The 20,546-nt window shown below is 39.2% G+C and overlaps 1 protein-coding gene across 1 annotated transcript; it reads left to right on the forward strand.

Moving 5' to 3' along the window:
• Window positions 1–1,890: 1,890 nt before the first annotated feature.
• Window positions 1,891–20,061, forward strand: itga2.2 (integrin, alpha 2 (CD49B, alpha 2 subunit of VLA-2 receptor), tandem duplicate 2). The gene is made up of 30 exons (XM_086076801.1): window positions 1,891–2,085; window positions 3,586–3,709; window positions 4,022–4,131; window positions 4,237–4,328; window positions 5,500–5,614; window positions 5,732–5,859; window positions 5,955–6,103; window positions 6,187–6,337; window positions 7,521–7,686; window positions 7,803–7,879; window positions 9,606–9,744; window positions 9,842–9,987; window positions 10,074–10,217; window positions 11,003–11,206; window positions 11,284–11,414; window positions 11,904–12,067; window positions 12,148–12,299; window positions 12,936–13,046; window positions 13,432–13,517; window positions 14,032–14,173; window positions 14,927–15,010; window positions 15,089–15,165; window positions 15,267–15,350; window positions 16,079–16,181; window positions 16,279–16,389; window positions 16,469–16,579; window positions 16,692–16,805; window positions 16,880–16,969; window positions 17,049–17,165; window positions 18,322–20,061. The coding sequence occupies exons 1-30, from the start codon at window positions 2,046–2,048 to the stop codon at window positions 18,388–18,390; spliced, it is 3,531 nt and encodes a 1,176-aa protein (XP_085932927.1). The 5' UTR covers window positions 1,891–2,045; the 3' UTR covers window positions 18,391–20,061.
• The last annotated feature ends 485 nt before the right edge of the window (window positions 20,062–20,546 follow it).

Here is a 20,546-nt window from a genome sequence, read left to right on the forward strand (position 1 = left end):
ATAAATTACTCTTAACTGTGTTTACGACACCTATTGTACATTTATACGACACTGTATATCCGCTAAGAAAACCCCCTAAATTAATAGGAAGCTATGGAAGGACAAACAAATACTCTTCTTCCTGAGGAAGTTGAAACAGAGTCAGTGTTCATTATATAGGGACTAGAAGTAATGGGAAAAAAGAAGTCTGGCTCAAGCATTTTGTCATTCATAAATCTGGAGCATGAGAGGAAAAAGGGACCAAAACAATGGGAATGTGTGACTTTAGTGTTGCTATGGCGATGTGACACTATCAGTGTAGTGGTTCACAAAGCTGATTTAGTGTCGCTGCAGGATCAATTTCCAGTCCCTTTGACTTTGACATCTTGAGACTACCTATCCTGTAACGTTTTAGGCCCAGGAAAGATCAGACCTTGGAAGTCCATTTTGGGCCATAAGGGTCTGACTGGACCATTACTGTATACATTCGTAAGATGACGAGACAAATGATCTTCGCATGTCTGAGTAGTTTCATTCATGGTGTACAAACAGAGCAGGTGCTTGTATATGCCTTCTCAATGGCGCATCATGACTTGGGCTGAATCATTAACAGGACTTTTGTTTGTTTTGTGCGCTATCTGCCTCCCCCGAGACTTTTTACAAGCGTGGACGCAAGTCTGAGACAGGCTGCTGACTAATTTACGCTTCATCCTCCCTCTTCAAGGTTTGAGTGCGCCTCTCGTAAAAAGATAGCATATGAATGTTTTCTGACCTTCGGCTAGCCTACATACTTCCACCAGCAAACCAGTCTTGCTATATCGGCCCTAAGAGCCCACATTTTTCAAATGCCACATTCCCAGTCCATAACAAAGACTTTTTTGTCAAAACTCTATAATGTTTGCATTTTGGTGATGTCATCAGGGTTGCTTCATTGAGAACACGTCAAGAGGAAACGCAGCAACGCCGAAAAGTCTTCCTCAAATGATGCATTCAATGTGTGGAATGTGACGTTTGCGGGGCGTGATTATGAAATTGAAGCGGCCATTGAGCAAGCCGCCCGCTTTCAGCTGAAATATCGTTATGGAAATGTATACACTCACTGCATGGTACACCGAATTGCAGATCCAATAATACATTGATTGACATGATTAAGCCAATACAATTGCTCATATTATTTTTGAACACCTTCAGCAAAAGGAAAATATGGTTCAATAAAATACTATATGCAGATAGATAGATTCTAATCTTATTTAGATGCAAATACATGTAGGCTATGAATTGACTGTATAGCAGCCTAAACAAAGAAGAACGTTCCTCTCCCCAACCACTTCATCCAGACGTTCCCATGCCAGCTGAGAGCGATAGTCTCTGCGGCGTGTCCTGGGTTGTCCCGCGGTGCTTCCTCTCGGTGAAACATAGCCTTAAACACTTCACCAGAAGGTATCTAGCCAGATGCCTGAGCCACCTCATCTGGCTCCTCTCTACTCGGAGCCCCACCTGGTTGACCGAGGTTCTCACCTTATCTCAAAGGAAAAGCCCAGACACCCTATAGACGAAATTCATTTCAGCCACTTATATTTTGCTTTTTTTTTTGATCTACAAAAAAAATTAAAAATTAAAATAAAAAGCTCTAAATATACAGTATTGTAGTCCAGTTAATTGCCCCTACAAACCACAACTATTAAATAAAGAGAAATACCAATAAAGTAAATGTTTTGATGTCTTTATGTTGATGATGACCGATGATTTTGTACGAGTACTGGCAATTGTAGAATTTATTTTTTTTATCCCAACTGTTTAAAAAATGCGGTCATTTACAGTAGGCTGCAGTTATATGAACATGCATTGTAGCTGTTTCCTAACTTGCTTCCTTTTCCTCCTCGTCCAGGCATCAGGGCACGTACGTTGCTGAGTCAAAGTTACCACAGACGCGAACATACGCACGCGCACACAGCAGGAAGAAGCGCAGGTTCTTATCGTGAGTCAGTGCCTGCTAAAGATCACTGAGCCGAGTCTTTTGCTGCGGCTGCATTGAGACGCTTCCGTCAAATGGAATAAAGTTGACCATGAAGTACTTCGTCGCCTGCTTTGCGTTGATTGTCATCAGTGAGTATTGAACAGTTTCTCCCCTTGAACTTGCCTCCTCTCGGATGTGCACGCTCCGAAGTCTCTGCTTTATGCCCATTATGTTCCCTTACGATGATAGAATGTTATCTTTTGTTTGTTTGTTTGTTTGTTTGCGTGTTTGTTTGTTTATAAATGGGCCTCGGCAGATTGAAAGGCGATTAACGAATCACATTTCTGATTGTACGTCAGCGTTATACGAAATGACGCGGTGTAGCAAATAATACGTGATTAAAAAAAAAAATGATGCACGCACGGGTAAGTTAGTGTTGGGGGTAAACGGGCGTGGTTGTGCTGGTGAACGTTCACATTCCTAACCTCTTGTGCCTGTGTGGACTTGTGCGGCTGTGATAGATTCCATGTCCTCAGGGGCAAGTTCACAACTTCACATTGATGCACTTCCTACTGTTTATGGAGGAGCAACACATGCAGTAGAACCTCGCATTTGTTGTCAAGCTTTTTGTCGTGTGTGTGTGTGTGTTGCCACCTTGAGTCAAAGCTGACTGCTTGTTCAAACGTAGGTGATTATTGATTAAGCTCCCAAAAGAAACTCTTTGTTTGACAACGGAGCATTTTGTCCCATTCGCTTTCGTAGGGTTTTCTTTAAATCGTTTACAAAATGTGATATTTTACACCCATTTTCTGTTGCGCTACCCTGGACTGGTCACAGGGAACATACAAACCACCTTTCACATATATAGACAGTTTAGAGCTGGGACTACCTTTTTTTTTTTTTTTTTAACTTAATGCAAATGGCTGCCACTGTGATACACACTTCTTAATAATAATAATAATAACAACATAAAATATGCTACCATTTCCTTTAGTAATGTTATTTATTTATGATACAAAGTATTTTATTCATTTAGGTAAAGACACTGGTCATGTTAAGGATTTTGCACAATAATTAGGAAACAATATGTAATACAAAGTATATACATTTTCACCAATGTATTGTTAACATTCACTTCTGCAACATTCCTAGAAAACCGCAATGTTCCATCACTGGTGAGTGGTGAGCTATTCTTGGTAGAGTCCAATGGGCGACTCGTGTAGTCGGGGGGCCTTTAGGGAACAAAGAGGTGACCCTTGATTTAGAATCTTCAATAATCTAACCTATTTTTTAAAATGTCAGGGGAAATAATCAGGGTACTTGGACGTAAACGTGCAAGTACTGGGAGAACATGCAAACTCCACCCAGGATTCAAACTCAGAACAACAGAACTGTGAGGCAAACATCCTCACCACTAGACAAGCTGCTATTTGGTGTTTTCCTTAAAGGAGTTTGCCGTTTAAAAAAAAACAAACTTAAAAAAAAACAACGTACTGATGGTAGTACATAAATAAAAATGACCTGACCCTCGGCAGCAGCAAGGTCAATCTAATAAATGCTAAAGGATTATATTGTATGAGAGGTTTAAATTGGCAACATCTTAGTATTACTGTGAATACTGATTTGTTTATTCATGTGTCTTCCACCAGCTGACAGAATCGACCCCTCACACTCCTTCAATGTGGGCACTGCGGGGGCTAAGATTTTCAGCGGTTCACCGGTAGAGGAGTTCGGCTACACGGTCCAACAGGCCGCCAACCATGAGGGCAAATGGTAACAATCATTCACAGGTTTTCATCAATGACCCGTCGTTACTTCCTCATGCTTTCAGACGTTGCTAAATGTGTTGTTGGGAATGTTGAGGTTTGAAGTGTGAGATTAGTCCTCAGAATACACTGATTCATCGTCTGGAGGAGTGTCCTGTTTGCTTTTACTGAGCTTTTGAGTATTCAGCGTCTGAGAAAGCTGACACGACAGTTTACTCTTCTTTTTTTCTTCTTTTTTTTTTGGACAATTTAAGCCTAATTTTAATTGCCCACAACACCGTGACAAGCAAGAAGGAGATAAATATTGTTGTCTCTATAGGCTTCTGGTTGGTGCTCCTTGGAGTGGTTATACTCAAAACAGGAAGGGAGATTTGTACAAGTGTCCGGTGTCGGGGTCCAGAACCAGCTGCGACAAGCTCAACCTTGGAGGTGAGGTGTGGCTTCTTGCTCTAACCTTTGAGCCTCACCTGTTGTTGCTCTGAACAAATGAAATGTGCTTCATTCTAAAAGCTACTTTTCAAATATCCCTCACAGATTCCATCAGTATTCCAGATGTGACAAACGTCAACGTCAACATGTCTCTTGGAATGACCCTGACCCGCATGCCTGCAGTCAATGGTCTGATGGTACGCATCCATCTGTCTGTCCGTCTATCAATTAACATTTTTAAGAAGACGCATATAAAAAGAAGAAGAAATACAGTTGTGTTAGGGCTGTGGACAGAAAACATAAAGACACTGAACCAGCCGATTAAAAATGAAAGGATGTGTTGGTATCTCAATGTCTTCTGGTCACCGGAGAGGAAGTGGGTGAGAGAAAATATCTCACCCCCTGCATGAGATTGTGGCTGGTGCAGTCAACAATGTACAGTTGTAAATGTTGCATTGGGCGGTTATTTGGGTCTATATTTATGTATGTATACAAGTGCATCACAATTAATAGTTCAATTCAAAAAGTGAAACTCATTATTTAGATTCACTACACACAGCGGCTTAGTATATATTATATATAAAGTGTGTTTTAATTTTTTTTTAGATGTTATTTGGAGGATTAAAGTTTACTGCTAGAGAAAACCCCAAATTCATCTTCAAAAATGTGATGTATTAAACAATCAAATTTTTTTTAATACAGAAATTAGTTAGGAATTGGCCAACTAAAATCTATTTCCATGCTGTATGTTTAATTAATTTCTATGATTATGTTTTCATCATATTTTTTATGAAAGCATTCAGTTATTTTCAATCATAAGAATGATCAAGTCTAGATATTGATATTTTGTGGTAAAAATATTTGTGCCCAACTTTTAAAAAGTTTGTACTAAGTGATACCTTAAAGTGTAAACTGTACAGTGCACCCTTGCATACTCGTGGTTCGGCACCCACAGATTTGCAGTAAAAAAAAAAACTGATGTTTTTAGGGTTTTTTGTCCCCCCCATTTTCTCATTTTTTGTGGAAAATGCATACTGAATGATTATCAGCTTTTTTTTAAGTAAAAACATTTTTTTTCAATGGGTGTCAATTATATGCGGCGAGCCCGTTCCATATTCCCCAGGGACATCGGGGGTGTATACAACGTATGCATATCTATATACAACTGATTGTTTGCATGAGTCACCCTAAACTTGGGCAGCGCACAGTATATATATTTCCCGGCATCTCACACTTGCCCCTAGATCAACTTTTTTCCAGAGCTCAATATGTACATACACAAGCGCATCTTAATAAAATAGAAAATTGTACAAAAGGTCATTTATTCCAGTAGTCAATTCAAAAAGTGAAATTTCTTCCATCCTGCAGACATGTGGTCCACTTTGGGCACAGAAGTGTGGCGATCAAAACTACTACCCCGGAATATGCTCAAGACTGAGCCCCCTCTTTCAGCCTCAACCTGCCTTCGCTCCCGCTGTACAGAGTGAGTGCCTCGAAATCAACTGTTATCAACATACACATCTTGTAATCCCGCCTAATCGTACTCGGCGTCAGTTGTGCGAGGCCGCTTGCTGTAGCTGTTGCTTTGCCTCCTCTCCAGCTTGTGGAGGGCCGATGGACATTGTGATCGTACTGGACGGCTCCAACAGCATCTATCCCTGGGCTCCGATGAGGGAGTTCATTGAGAAACTCTTACCATCTCTTGAAATCGGACCCCAAAACACCCAGGTGTGACACCATGATAAGAATATGTTTTACCTCAAGTGTTCAAAGGAAAAACAATCATCATCTCATCATCGCAACGTGTGATTGCGTGTGGCCAGGTCAGTGTCATTCAGTATGCCGTCGAAACCAAGATTGAATTCCCGCTCAATCAGTATCGAACCAAAGATGAGTTGCTGAAAGCAGCATCCAAGCTCACACAAATGCAAGGTTCCTCTACCAATACGTTCCACGCCATTCAGTATGCCAGGTTGGTGCCGCAGTATGGTTTCCTTCTGTGCACATATACGTACATCTATAATTGTTTATCCATGTGTGTGTTTCCCTTTGAAGTCAGTGGGGGTTCAATCCAACCTACGGTGCCCGCCCGGGTGCTTCAAAAGTGATGGTGGTGATCACCGATGGCGAGTCCCATGATCACGCCTTCAAAGATTCAGTCATCCCTGAATGTGAAAAGCAAGGAATCACACGCTTCGGTATCGCTGTAAGTGATGACCAACCGCGCTGATGGTATACACAGAGACGGCACAAGACATAAGAGTACTAAGGAAGAGCAGTCAACAGCCAGGAATTTGTCTTTTGTTATTTTTAGGGGCATTAGTAAGTACAGAAGACTAACATTAAAAAAAAAAAACACTTTGAGGAGGATGGTAGGAACACTCCCACACAAAAAACTACAATTGTGCTGACTGCTTTATGGCATAAGTCACATACGTCAGGTATAGCGTTACCGCTTTTGTCTATATGGCGTCGCCATAATCAACGTAAAGTGAAAGTCCCTTAGTGTTGCTTTAAAAAAAAAATCAGCCTTTCAATTTTGAGGCGCAATCATGCTGCATAGCTCCTGCAGAGTGAGAAAGAGGTGGAGTTTTACACTTCTTTGACAGTTGCAATGTCTGAAAGATATCTTAAGCTATTTTTAACACTTTAAAGTGGTTAACTCATTTGCTCCCAAAAACGTATAAATATCTTCTATTTTAAATATTACCGTGCTCCCAAAGACGTACTTTTATGTGTGTTTTTATGCTAGAGCATACAGAAGGCTTTGATGCAGCATATGAACTGAAGAGAATGCTTGAATCAATGGTAGTTATTACAAAAACGGCCAGCAGGTGGCAGCAGAGTATAAGAGATCAACCAGGGCCATGTTGCAAAAAGCTCTTCCCCCCACTGTTTTAAACAGATTTGTGAATAATGATCAAACTTAGCTATTATCTAATGCTAATTGCTGCAACACAGAAACAGATAGAAATATACTTTTTTCCTGATGAAAGAAAAGACTCTTATCTTTCTTTTGGTAGGTTCCATGTTTTTATAGCAATAGAACACAACATTATGTGTCAAATCAGTCAAAATCCAGTAAAACTGCCGGGAGCGAAGGGGGTTGCTTCAGTGAAAATGGCTGTGAGTGAATGAGTTAATAATGTCCAAAAATAACAGATGCTAAGGGGACAGACAAATAGTGTAGCTTCCTGAAAAAAATATATAATTGACCATTTATGGACATATGGAGTTTTGGCTCAGCGTGTTTTTTTTCTTCTCACTTTTGTTCCACTATCTATGTGTAATCTTCCGTTTTTTGTGTGCTTTGTTTTCCTCATGTCAGTCAACTTGCTGGCAATATAAGGCTACTCACACACTGAACTATTTTCTCCTTTTCTCCCCAGGTGCTGGGTTACTACACCAGAAACAACATCGACACTGAAAACCTCATCAAAGAAATCAAATCCATCGCCAGCTTGCCCACAGAAAATTTCTTTTTTAACGTGTCCGAAGAGGCGGCCCTGTCCAACATCGCCGGAACGCTGGGCAGCCGCATCTTCAACATTGAAGGTGCGTATTATTTCTCGTGTTGTCATTTACTCAGCACGTCATGGTTGATTCTCATCCAGGCAGGTCTCGACGTGTCTGCTCATCTTTTCATCCTTTTCTATTTGTGTTCACTAAAGGTACAGGAAAGGGGGGTGACAATTTCAAGATGGAGATGTCGCAAGTGGGCTTTAGCGCTCACTACTCCAGCAAAAAGGTACATTCATACTTTCGTTTGATAATTTGGCAGGTAAAAAAAAACTCGTGTCCGTCTGCTAAAGCCAATCTGTGGCAGGGTTTTTCCCTTCTGGACGTGGATTCCCCAACCCTGCTTGCAATTGTAAAATGTTGTCAAAACAGCAATCATATTAACCATAAACTCGCATGTAAAATGATATTTTTCAGTTGTCCTGAAGCAAAACTTCAAAAACAATAATTGTGTCAAAATCAAAAGTATGAGATGTACCTTCTTCACCTTCAATGAATCAACCCAAAAAATGTTAGCCCTCTGAACTCTACCTAGCAACAGTTGCAAACGTGTGACGTGACTGGAAAAATAATCCAATAGCCTTCGTTTACTTTATTTTTTAAATAGATACATCTTAAAAATGTTGGTTTCCTCTCATGTTATGAATTGATTTGATTGATTGGTTTGATTAATTGATTTAATAATACTTGGGATGGTTTCTTTTTTAACATATGTTTTCACAATATATGATTAAATGTAACAAATAACACAACTGACGTCATAATCGTCTTCTTTTAAGACAACAAACTCGTTGAGAGTAGGGGTTAATCAGATTATTCAATGAATTGATTTCACTACTCCACGTGCATGTTTAAAGTTTAAAGTCAACTAATCGCTAATCACTTGTTTTTGGCATCTCGTCTTCCAATTGGCCAATTTACAGAGTACTTCCGACTTCCCTGTTGCTAGTTTATAACCAGGGTCGTTATAGTTTTGGATTTTTCATTATAGTTTAGTTTTTATTTCATTTTGACATATTTTTCCCCAAATTCAGTTCTAATTAATTAGTTTTTAGAATATATTTGTTAGTTTTTATTAGTTTTAAATTTTGGGAAAATGCTTAGTTTCAGTTTAGTTGATTAATTTGAGTTTTTTTTTAACGTTTTTTTTATACAGTCTTATTTTTTTTAAGTGTAAGATTTTTTTCAAAGGTCACAAAAAGTATTGTTTATTATTCAAAAAATTTGAAAATGTATTAACCAACTAATAATATATGAGATTGTTGTAAGTTATAACGAAACGCTCTTTGGAGCAGCTGAATGTCCAACAAGTTGACACTGTCTTCATACATTTGCGCGGGTTCAAGAGTACACATTTATGCTGGTTGTGGATGAAAATAGCAGTTAACCTCGCCAGCTTTGGCTATTCCAGTTGCCTTATCTTGAAATATTCATACACTCTAAAAACAGTTGGGTCAAAAAGAACCCAACTATGGGTCAAAAATTGCCCTGCGATTGGCTGCCAACCAGTTCAGGGTGTACCCCGCCTACTGCCCGAAGCCAGCTGGGATAGGCTCCAGCAACCCCCGCGACCCTTGTGAGGACAAGCGGTACAGAAAATGGATGGATGGATGGATGGGTCAAAAATGGACCGATCCTCCGATATTTATGAGTTGTTTTACACTAAAAGACACATTTCTTGACTCAAAGTTGGGTCAAGTTGACCCAAATAGAGGATCGGTCCATTTTTGATCCACAGTTGGGTTATTTTTGGCCCAACTGTTTTCAGAGTCTACCAGCTGGATCACAGGACATTTTTCCTCAATTGCTTCAAGATCCAATTACTCAACAATCAATTCAATACAAATGACATCATTAACAGCTACAGTGAAATCAAATCAATATACTGTACCATTACAATTTTTGCAGAGTCAAAAAAGTTGCTTAAAAGCTCTTTGTTCAATTTGCTGTGAAAGGACATGATGATGCTGGGAGCAGTGGGTGCCTATGGTTGGGCTGGGACTGTGGTCCACCAAACGGGCTCAAAAGTGGATGTTCTCCCGGACTCAGCCTTTGAGGGAACACTTCAAGATAGAAATCACAGCTCGTTACTGGGTAATGAACATTGCACTGTTATCATGATGGCTAGCCACAACATACAGCATACTTCAAGTACTTGATGGCTTCTTTTCTTTTACCTGACTTACTGCAGGTTACTCTGTCTGCATGCTGAGTGAGGGCGCGACAGAATATTTTGTGGCTGGTGCGCCTCGCTCCAACCACTCCGGACAAGTAATCGTCTACAGATTCAATGCGCAGAAGCAATTCACCATCATTGATTCAGAACGAGGAAAGCAGGTAGTCCGACTATCCAGAATCCACAAAAATGGCGCCGATCAGTTTGAAGTGGACATTAGTGAGCAGCGGAGGCTTTTGCGTCGTAGATTGGAGCTTATTTTGGCGGCGTCCTGTGTTCGCTGGATGTGGACAACGACGGCGTGACGGATCTGCTGCTGGTTGGCGCGCCCATGTTTATGAGCGAGCAGAAGAGAGAGCAAGGTCGTGTTTACCTCTTCACCGTCACCAAGGTAACAATGATCAGCCATTTATCCATTTTCTACTGTTTACTACTCACCCTGCTTAGGGGCTATTGGGGCAAACATTTGTGCAATATTTGTACTCAAAACTCTTTTTTTAAATGGGTGTGCTAAGATAAAAAAAAAAAAAGTTTGTGTTAAATTCTGTGTTAGTTTTAGAAATAAAATAATGAATCAGTTTCATGTTTTAACGTTTAACAATTTACCAATTGCTTAATATTTTTTTTTTTAAATGTTAACCATTAATTTCTTATCTATATTAATATTAATATTGTTGTCTATTTTTTTACAAAAGTAAAATTAACCAATTATTTAATACAATTACAATAAAACTACCATTTAAATTATCATATAATATATTAAATATTACACATGATCTATACCAATTGTTATGTTAATATAGTAATACTATGTAAATATTGTTATATGAGCGATGATGGATGGATGGACGAACGGACGGACGGATGGAAATGTTTGTCTGTATGGGGACGATTCCAGGGCTGTGGCAGCTGGCCAATAGAGGGCGCTGGGCTGCCACCATGCCACTTAACATGTCTTATCTGTGAATAAGATGAACTAAAAATGAAATCATAAAATAGAAATGTAGCAAAATATCTGTTTTTAGATAAGCCAGATCGTTATTATTCGGTTATCTGAATTGTTTGATTTGTGACTAACTTGCAATAGATCTCTTCAAGACAAGAACGTGCAGCATAGTGGTAGTAGACTGTAGCATCATCTCTCATCCGTGTTATTTTCTGTGTTCTTATCCGAAGGGTATCCTGAATGAACAAGGATTCCTCATAGGCTCTCCTCCCACTGAGAACGCTCGTTTCGGGATGGCCATGTCGGCAATTCCCGACCTGGACCTCGACGGTTACAATGATGTCGTTGTTGGAGCGCCCCTAGAGGACAAAGAGAGAGGTGTCCTCTACATCTACAATGGCAGGAAGAAGACATTAGACAAGCAGTTCTCACAAGTACCGACATGTTCTTGTAGTACGATAAACGATGGGTGCAAATTCCATACATGACTCGTTGTTTCCTCTTTTCCCAGAAAATTTACGGCTCTAAAATGGACCCTCAAGTGAAGTTTTTTGGGAGGTCCCTCGATAGCTACAAGGACTTGAATGATGATACGCTCACTGATATCTCAGTGGGTGCATATGGAAAAGTGGTCCAGCTTTGGTGAGCCAAAGTTTAATAAAAAAATAAATAAATATATATATATATATATATATATATATATATATATATATACACACACACACACACACACACAAAATTAATTAATTAATTAATTAAAAATAATGTAATTAATTAAATGTATCTATTTTTTTAAATTATTATTTAATAAATAAACCGTTTGAAATGATCATTTTACACATACTTGGTCTTTCCTTGTAGTCCTCGTGCTTGTGTGAGTTTTCTTCAGGTACTCCAGCAACCTTACACATTAAAAAACAAAAAAACATGCATGTTAGGTACAGTATATTAAAGATTCTAGATTGTCTATTGGAGTAAATGAGCATATGATTATGAATATTTGTTTGTCTGACTATTGCAACTAAATGACACCCACTCGAGGGTGAGACAAAAAGTCAATTGCAGATCACACCCTGTAGAAAATAGATGAACGGATGGAGCTCATGTTTTTTTTTTTTAATCGTCCTCCAGGTCCCGAGGTGTGGCCACGCTAGCAGCCACTGCTTCCTTCAAACCTGGGAAGATTGACATTTTCAGCAAACTTTGTGACGTTGGTGGACGTAAGATGTCATGTTTTGACACCAAACTCTGTTTCAACCCAACCTTTAGACCCAAAAATCCCGTTGGTCCCATTGGTAAATCCAATTCACTATTTTCTTTTCAACATTGATCACAAAGCGTCATGTGAACTCTAAATTGTGTTCTTCCTTTGTAGATATCACCTACACGTTGACTCTGGACGCCGATTTGCAGGCTTCTCGTGTAACCTCCAGAGGGCTCTTCATGCAAAACAATGAGCGTTTGCTTACAGGGAACAGCAAGATATCATCTACAGTACAGTGTCAAGACTTCCAAGTCTACGTACAGGTAGTGGCCGACTGGTCGCTCATCCGTCCAGTTTCTATTCTGCTTATTCTGTTGAAGCTCGTGGGAAGCTGGAGACTATCCCAGCTGACCTTGGGCAAAGGCAGCGGACAACCTGGAATAGTCGCCTCTCAATCGCGGGGCACATATAGAGACAAGACATCCAAATACACTCACATTTACACTATCACCGAATGGGAACTAAACAGGCCAGCATTGCTGGGGGAGCAATTTGCTACCTCAATACTTTTTTATTGTGTAAATTGTAAAAGCATAACCCGTTAAAACATTGTCGTTTGAATTTGCGACCCCTTGTGGCCATCTGTAGGACTTCTAGGTGATATGCGTGTCCGTTACGTGTGTGTGTTAGTGAGTGAATGTGAATTGCTGGGCTGTTGTTGATCTTGCTTGCTAACTAACCACTAGCTAACTATTACAGATGGACAAGGAAAAGCTAATGTAATCGTTATTTTTTAACAGTTGAGCCTTGGCGATGTTTTTTTTTTTCTTAGAAAGGGACAGCAAATGTAAAGGAGACCTAAAACTTGTGCTTCAATCATTTGGAAAAGTTACCAACCAGATTCATGCGTTGGACTGAAATGATCACCTGACACCTGGTATGTTTTGTTTTGCCATTAGGAGACACCAGATTTTGTCAATTCAGTCAGTTTGAAGGTGGAAATCGAGCAGCAGAATGCCGACGCTAACCCAGTCCTGGACGTCTTTTCGCCAACCGCCTGGGAGTTCTTCGTAAGTTGACGTCTTATTTTTTTTTAAAGGCTCCAGAGTTAATAGTTATTTTGCAGACACTCGTAGAAGATGACATAACCTGATGATTACGGTCGCTCGCTGAATGAGTCACATAAGTGCTCACCTTTTACAAGTTCAATTTTGCAATACAGGAAGTTTTTTAATGTTTGCCACTCACGCATTGGTTGGTATACGTGAGTACTAAAGTAGTGGTTCCTCAAAATGTATTTATTTATTTATTTACTTATTTGTTTGTTTGTTTATTTATCCACTTTTGTTTGTTGGCTTGCAATGCGATTTTGTCCGCTTTGGCTCAATTAAAATTGGGAACTACTGTATGTAGAGAAATATGATATTTGAGTGATAAAGTTTTGACGTGTTTCAGATCCCCTTCACTAAAGACTGTGGCTCCGATGAGGTGTGCGTCAGTGATCTGGTACTGACTGTGAAGACTGACACAAAGGGGTCCAGGTGAGGTTGACATACAGTATATTGTGCGTTTATCTTCTCACACCCCGGCTTTACAACGCCAATGACCTGATTCAGTTTTGTGTAAATGTTTAACTATAAGGGTTGCTTAATACTTAACCCATAAAACCACAACTTGTCTGGGATTTGTCTCTTTGGTGTTTATATGGTGTTTAACTTTCTGGCCATAACAATGAAAATTGTCTCACATTCTTGATTTGTTAAATACATTCTTCCAAAATGTATTACATTTTAACGCTATTATTATTTTTTTCCACATTAATGTTTTAATAACATTGCACCTCAACAAGGGCCCAAAATGGTTTGTCAATTGCAATTTTGACATGTTTCTGTCTATGGATGCATGTTGACCTCGATCGACATTGGAAAATTGATGATCAAATAATTTGTTGACAATTTTTCATTTATGGGGAAAAATGTGTTTTGATTTCCAAAATGCACAATTTGAATCGCTTTGATTGCATCCCATAATGTGAGCTTACTGTATGTGTTACAGCTCAGCTCCTTTTCTGGTCAGCACCAATAAGCGGGAGCTGTCATTCGAGATCACAGTGAAAAACAAAAAAGAAAATGCTTATAACACTCAAGTGTTGGCCACATATTCGGGCAACCTCTTCTACTCTTCTGTATTTCCTCCTGTAAGTGTATTTTTCTATATTTTATTATTATTATTATTAGTAGTAGTAGTAGTATTATTACTACTAGATTTCAAAAGAAACGTGAATGTTGAAAAGTTGATGCTGAAATGAAATGCTGTAGAATTTATTGAAATTTTTGGAGCTGGAGAACATGCCATCGAAGTACTTTTTTGTGTGTGTGTTTTTTTTAACTACATTTCGTCCTAATATAATGAGTAGTGATCAAATCATCAGGTGGTATGCTAACTTTTGCAAAATAACAACCTGAATAGACAAAATTCTGAGGCCAACCGATTGGTGTCTTACGTCACTCCATGTAATCTGGTACTATTTTTCATGAGAATTTACAAAATGCTAACAGTTACTTTGCTAATATAACGTATATTAACTACATTATTTAAGTGTGGAAGGGTTAGGAAAATTGTAGAATGTCTCCATTAATTTGGTAATTCTGCGTTGGGAAATATGGAATTCTGGGTAAAAGTGTTCATTTGGAGACTGGATTTCTGGGAAACTGCTAAATTGGTTTCATGCTGTAATGCTTTGAATAAGTTTAATAATGTGGAAGGATTGCGGGAAAAAAATGTAAATGTATCTATTTGAATGCAAACTTTGTCATGGAAAATGTGGATTTGGTAAAAGTGGCAATTTTTGGAATGTTAGAAATTGAATGAGCCGAATAATTTGACACTTTATTTATTTAATCAGTTAAGAAATGTAGAAGTACAATTCTATGGACTGAATCTTTTACAGGCAGAAGGAGTGAAATGCACCTCAACGCAAGAGCAAACTGTTGTTTGTCAAGTGGGCTACCCGGCCTTGAAAAAAGACCAAACGGTGAGTGCAATAAAACTCAGCTCTTTCTTTTCTCTTTCACATGTGCTTGTTTGCTCAAACTGTCTTGTTTCTTCTTAGATGAAATTCCAGCTCAATTTCGAATACAACCTCAATCAGCCGCTGAATCGGGCAAAGGTCAAGTTTGAGGCTAAAAGGTAAACTACAGGCAATAATGACTAGGAAAAAGAATATTGCTCAGTTCTTATTTGACAATAAATCCATACTTCTATGTTGTTTGTCCTTTGCTGCTTTCCAGTGACAGTAAAGAGCAGGTCCCCGCGGACAATAAAGTGGACGTGTCCATTCCTCTTCAATATGATGCAGGCATTGTTTTATCCAGGTGATATTTTTTAAAAAATTATTATTAATACAAATCTCAAACTTTGCAAAAGAGACAGTAGGTGTTCCTCCCACTACTTAGATTACAAAACACTTCTTTAATTCCATTTTTTTTCAACAATATTATAAATCACATTTAGAACACAAAATATCCATGATTAATTATAAAACAGCTCTAATAAAATTAAATGTTAGCTATTCAGCAGGGGCAAAATGATTCAGGATCTCGAGAATTGCAGATTTTTTGTTTTCTGGGCACATCAGAATTGGAAACTTATTGCTGGGCAGAATTCAGTGCAATCATTAAGTCATAAAATAATTGACTAATGCCAGTCAAGCCAACTAGTTTGTTTGAATAACAAGGTAGGGACTCGTGGTCAGCAGGAACAGGAAGTTAGATAGATGCCCACTATCGAAATTATTTTAAAAACTAGGGATGGTACCAATACCAGGTATCACTATCGGGCTGATAACGGCCTTATTTTATCGGGTACTCGTAGAAGCTGCAGATACCAGCCCTCGATACTTAAGGCAAAGACCAATCTGACATCGAGTAAGTCCTCCTCAACAATAGTTGGCGCTATACTGCGGCAGTTTGACATATCAGCGAATCATCATCGACGTCAGAAAAAAAAGTTTTGTTCATTGTGTTAAATGAAATAATAATGACGTTTGAACCATGAACATGCATAACTGTACAAAATGGATTTCCTGATTAATTTTTTGCAGGAAGTCAAACATCAACTTCTATGTTGCAAATTCAACCACTGCACCGGAAACAATGGTGAAAACATTGGATGACATTGGACCCGAGTTTAACTTTACTGTGAAGGTAAAAATAATTAGAGTTACTATATACTGTACATTAGAACATTCCTAATGTGACTACTTCAAGGCATAAATCTACTTGAACTTGGTTCATTTCAAAGGTTTCAACAGGAAGCTTTCCAGTCAGCCTCCTCTATCTGACCATCTCCCTACCGATGAGCACCAAGGGAGGAAACCCGCTCCTCTATCTCACCAATGTGGACACACAAGTTGTGAGTCGTCACATACGTTAATGACTGTCTCTGATACTCAACAGTTGCTGTAATAGAACCTCAAATTCTTCTTGAGCAGGGCGGTTCTGTCAGCTGTGATTCCAGCAGCCTGGTGGACCCACTGAAGATCGGTGTCAAGGGCCACCAAGCCTCCTTCGCCGAGGAAAGTCTCAAAGGAATCGAGAAGCTGGTTGGTCACTGCGCAGAACTTCAGAATTTAACGGATGTGTCTCTTTAAATGTGACGACCTTTATTGTGCTTTTGCTCAGTATTGGCTCATGTGTTGCTCGTTTCATTTCCAGGATTGCCAGAGTGCAAAGTGCGAGCGGATCAAATGTCTCCTCAAAGACGCTGATGTCAAGAGCGACTACTATGTGAAAGTTAAAACAAGGATTTGGAGTGGCACATTTATTACGGTATTCGCCTAAATGAGCACACGTTGTACCATCTTAGTGGTCATTTTAAAGCTCACCATATGTGCCCCTTTTAGGCGGCCTATCAGACCACGGAGTTGATCTCCACAGTCGAGGTCGAGAGCTTCAACCCCGATTTATTCATCATCCGCCTCAAAGAGCTGCCGGTAAAGTCACATGGCATCATGTTCATGAATTCACGAGGGACATGATGCATGGAAGACTTTTTGACCGGATGTCTTACAGGTGGTGGTCACAGTGAGTAAACCTGGAGCGAAGGGCGACGTTCCGGTGGGAGTGATTGTTGGCAGTGTGATCGGTGGACTGGTGCTGCTGGGCCTGGCTATTGCTCTGCTTTGGAAGGTCAGCTCATGTCGACATTTCAGAAGATCTCTTGACTCGTAATATAAACATACTGTAGCTCTCGATGTTTGTTTTCAAAAAGCTTGGTAATCGCTTATTTAGTTAGTTAGTTAGTTAGTTGCTGAGTGCTTGTTTAGTTGGATGATCAATCGGTCAATTAGTCAGGCAGCTAGTTAATTAGACAGTCTGTCAGCTTGGTAATTAGTTAGTTAGTTAGTTGCTGAGTGCTTGTTTAGTTGGATTATCAGTCAATTAGTCAGACAGCTAGTTAATTACTTTGTCAGTCCGCCAGTAGTTAGTCACTTAGTCAACCGGTTTGTTGGTTAGTTAGCGTCAGACACTTGGTTGGTTTGTTGGTAATTAGTTAGTTAGTTAGTTAGGGTTAGTTGTTGAGTGCTAGTTTAGTTGGATGATCCATTAGACAGTCTTTTAATTAGTTCATCAGTCACCCAGTAGTTAGTCACTGCTTCAACAGATTTTTTTAGTTAGTTAGTTAGTTGTCTGGTCAATTAGACCATCAGTCAGTTAATTAGAGAGTTAGTTAGTTGTCTGGTCAATTAGACCATCAGTCAGTTATTTAGAGAGTTGGTTAGTTGGCTGGTCAATTAGATCATCTGTCTTTTAGATTTTTTAGTTTGTCTTTTAGCTGGTCATTTGACTGGCTGACTACTGTCTGGACGGTTGGTTGGTCATATATAATTTAGTCAGTTAACCTTTCAGTCATTCGGACAGGTCAATTAATTAGCGACTGAGTCAGACACTATTCCCTGGTGACTTATTTAGTTTGTTGGTTGGCTGGTTGATTGGCTGCTTAGTTAATAACTCAGTTGTTCAGTCACTCAGTTACTGAGTTAGGCATTGATTTTTTTTGTTTGTTCTTTGGTTAGTTATAGACTCAATAAGTTATTCAGTCAGCCAGTGAGTTTTTCAGTCCATCGACTCGTGATTCAGTCCGTCAGTAAGCAAGTACTGTACCATCAAACGTTGGTGCAATTGAGCTATTTATTCTTAATGGATTTGTGCCCAACAAATGATGGCGTACAGTCATGAAATGCTGTCTCTCCAAGCAAAGTTCATGTTTTTCTACTGCCATCTAGTGAATGTATAGCAGATTGACAGTCAGTGACATTCAATGTGTGCATTTTTCCCCCCTTAGTTTGGATTTTTCAAAAGGAAATACCAGCAGCTGCAAAAAGAAGCCGACGACGAGGATGGGGTGTTGTGAACTGCCACCACGTCAAACAGGTTACGTCTTCCTTCTCCACTGGATGTTCGTCCAGTGTGCTTACTGGTACTTCTCAAGTGTGCTGACCAACAGAAGCTCTCTCCCTCTTCCCATTCGGTCCTTTTGCACAAGTCACTTGGATATGTTAAGAGACTTCTTTCCCCGTTGAACAATTGAAAGTTGTCATGTTAAGGTGAAAAGACATGCAGTCAGAATGTTCCTTTTTGTACCCCATAGATTTAACACTGGTGTTTTGTTTTGTAACAACAACAAAACTTGCACAACACCATCACGGATCTACTGTACTCACACACACACACACACACACAAACGGTGTTGCCCTGTGTGCATAAACTACTGGCATGACTGATACTCAGGGCTTTTTGTAAATTGTGGTGGGGCCGCATGGTGAAATAGCTTGGGGTTCGAATCTCTGCAACTGTTTGCATTTTCTCCAACATTACAAAAATATGCATGTTATGATTGTGGAAGAACATGTCCATAGGTGTGAGTGTGAATGCTTTTATGTAGCCAATTGCTCCCCTCCCAAGCAGCACCGCCCTCGCATATGCCAAAAACTGCCATAGATGCAGTGTTGGTACCGTTCCCATTCAGTGATGGTGCGTGTAAGAGTGTAAATGGCTGTTTGTCAAACGAGGGCAAGTACTATAGAAATGAATGGATGGATGGATCGTTCGTGAAAGTGCAAAATAGTGCAAGTTGTGAAATATGTGTGTTTCTTTTCTGTATATTTTTTATTGTATATACTAGATTAAATAATGGCTACAGTTTTATGGTTGAATGGTTTAAAACGTTGTGTCTACGAGTGATATTTTTTTTATGTATATGTTTCTTTTAGGGCTTTAAAACTGGATGGTCTTGAATAGGCACCAAGCAACGGTCCAATACTTACAACATTATCAAATGTGAAAATGACCAGAGGTAATTTTAACTCTATAAACTGTCTTTGCTTTTTTTCTTTTCTTTTTTAAACGTTTGCGTCGCAAGCTAAAACTGGTTTGCCAGAAGGCGGCGTAATGCATACTTTTACCACAAGAGAGCAGCAAAGATCTAAATTACTGATTGACATTCCTCAGCGGTTCTCCATGGGCCAGTTTGACTTTTTTTTTGTCATTGACAAATTAAGACACACTTATTATTATATTGTGACTTACCCTTTCTTCTTATTTAATAAAAATTAAACCACAGCCCACAGCTTTTGCCCATTGATATCAATAACCTAAGTTTTGACAATCAATGTTTTGGGTTAGACAGCCCTATAAATGCTTTTAGAATGTATGTTTTTGTTTTTATGGAGAATTTTGTATTGTGTATATTTTATGGAATCTGCCTGTACACTATAGTTCTGTATATGTGGACATTGTTGATTAAAAATGACAGGTACAGCCAACATGTTACAAGTAAATCTTGAATAATTCACATTGTCCAACATTAGTTTACCTTTGATTGCACTTTTTCTTAATTTTTTTTTTTGGTGGCGGTTTTTCTTTTGTGTTGTCGAAATGGCTTTGAATGTTTCCCAGACGACTTAATTTGGACTTAATCTTGAATGCGACATGAATCTTATTAATGGGCGCCTACTAACCACACAGTATTTCTTTTTGTTGTACAAGCAAGCTGCAAATAAGTGAATAAATGTCTCCCACTTGGCATCAGCAGTCATGCTCATAATTGCCCACATTTGATCGGCACTGTCAGAGATGTTTTCATTCATGTACAAGTTAACCATTGTGGTTGTAAAACTACACTGCATCATACAGACAGCTGCTGATAATTATACCTTACAATCTCAGTATGACCGTGCTGCAAACGACATCCACAGTTAATAAGCATATGGTGAAATTAATACCTGTCATGGCAATCAAAACTGAGCATTAATTATCTTGTAGTTTTCCTTCCAAATCACCCTTCTACAGCTTTTCTCATCTGGAGGCCAAATGTTGCTTGAATGAAAAGCTGATGAGCACGACACACACACACACACACAAGCACACACGCACACGTCTCCTGATTGGATCACTGTGACACTCAGATGAATTATTTTTGCAAAAGTCAAACCGATGTGAATACAGTTGCTCTGCATTTAGCTTTCAAATAGGCAGCTTTGCTTTATTGTGCAGTTTTGCAATCAATGT

The sequence above is a fragment of the Leptonotus elevatus genome, chromosome 5, assembly GCF_054856555.1.
Source record: "Leptonotus elevatus isolate MCC_2025b chromosome 5, RoL_Lele_1.0, whole genome shotgun sequence".
NCBI classification, from domain to species: Eukaryota; Metazoa; Chordata; class Actinopteri; order Syngnathiformes; family Syngnathidae; genus Leptonotus; species Leptonotus elevatus.

What these genes read in the sequence shown, in the direction of transcription:
- itga2.2 (XM_086076801.1), top strand. Translation starts at nt 2,046, where the DNA reads ATGAAGTACTTCGTCGCCTGCTTTGCGTTGATTGTCATCA. An exon ending in AAATCCCGTTGGTCCCATTG is followed by an intron (nt 12,068 to 12,147) that starts GTAAATCCAATT and finishes CTTCCTTTGTAG; the next exon opens with ATATCACCTACACGTTGACT. An exon ending in AGTTTAACTTTACTGTGAAG is followed by an intron (nt 16,182 to 16,278) that starts GTAAAAATAATT and finishes TTCATTTCAAAG; the next exon opens with GTTTCAACAGGAAGCTTTCC.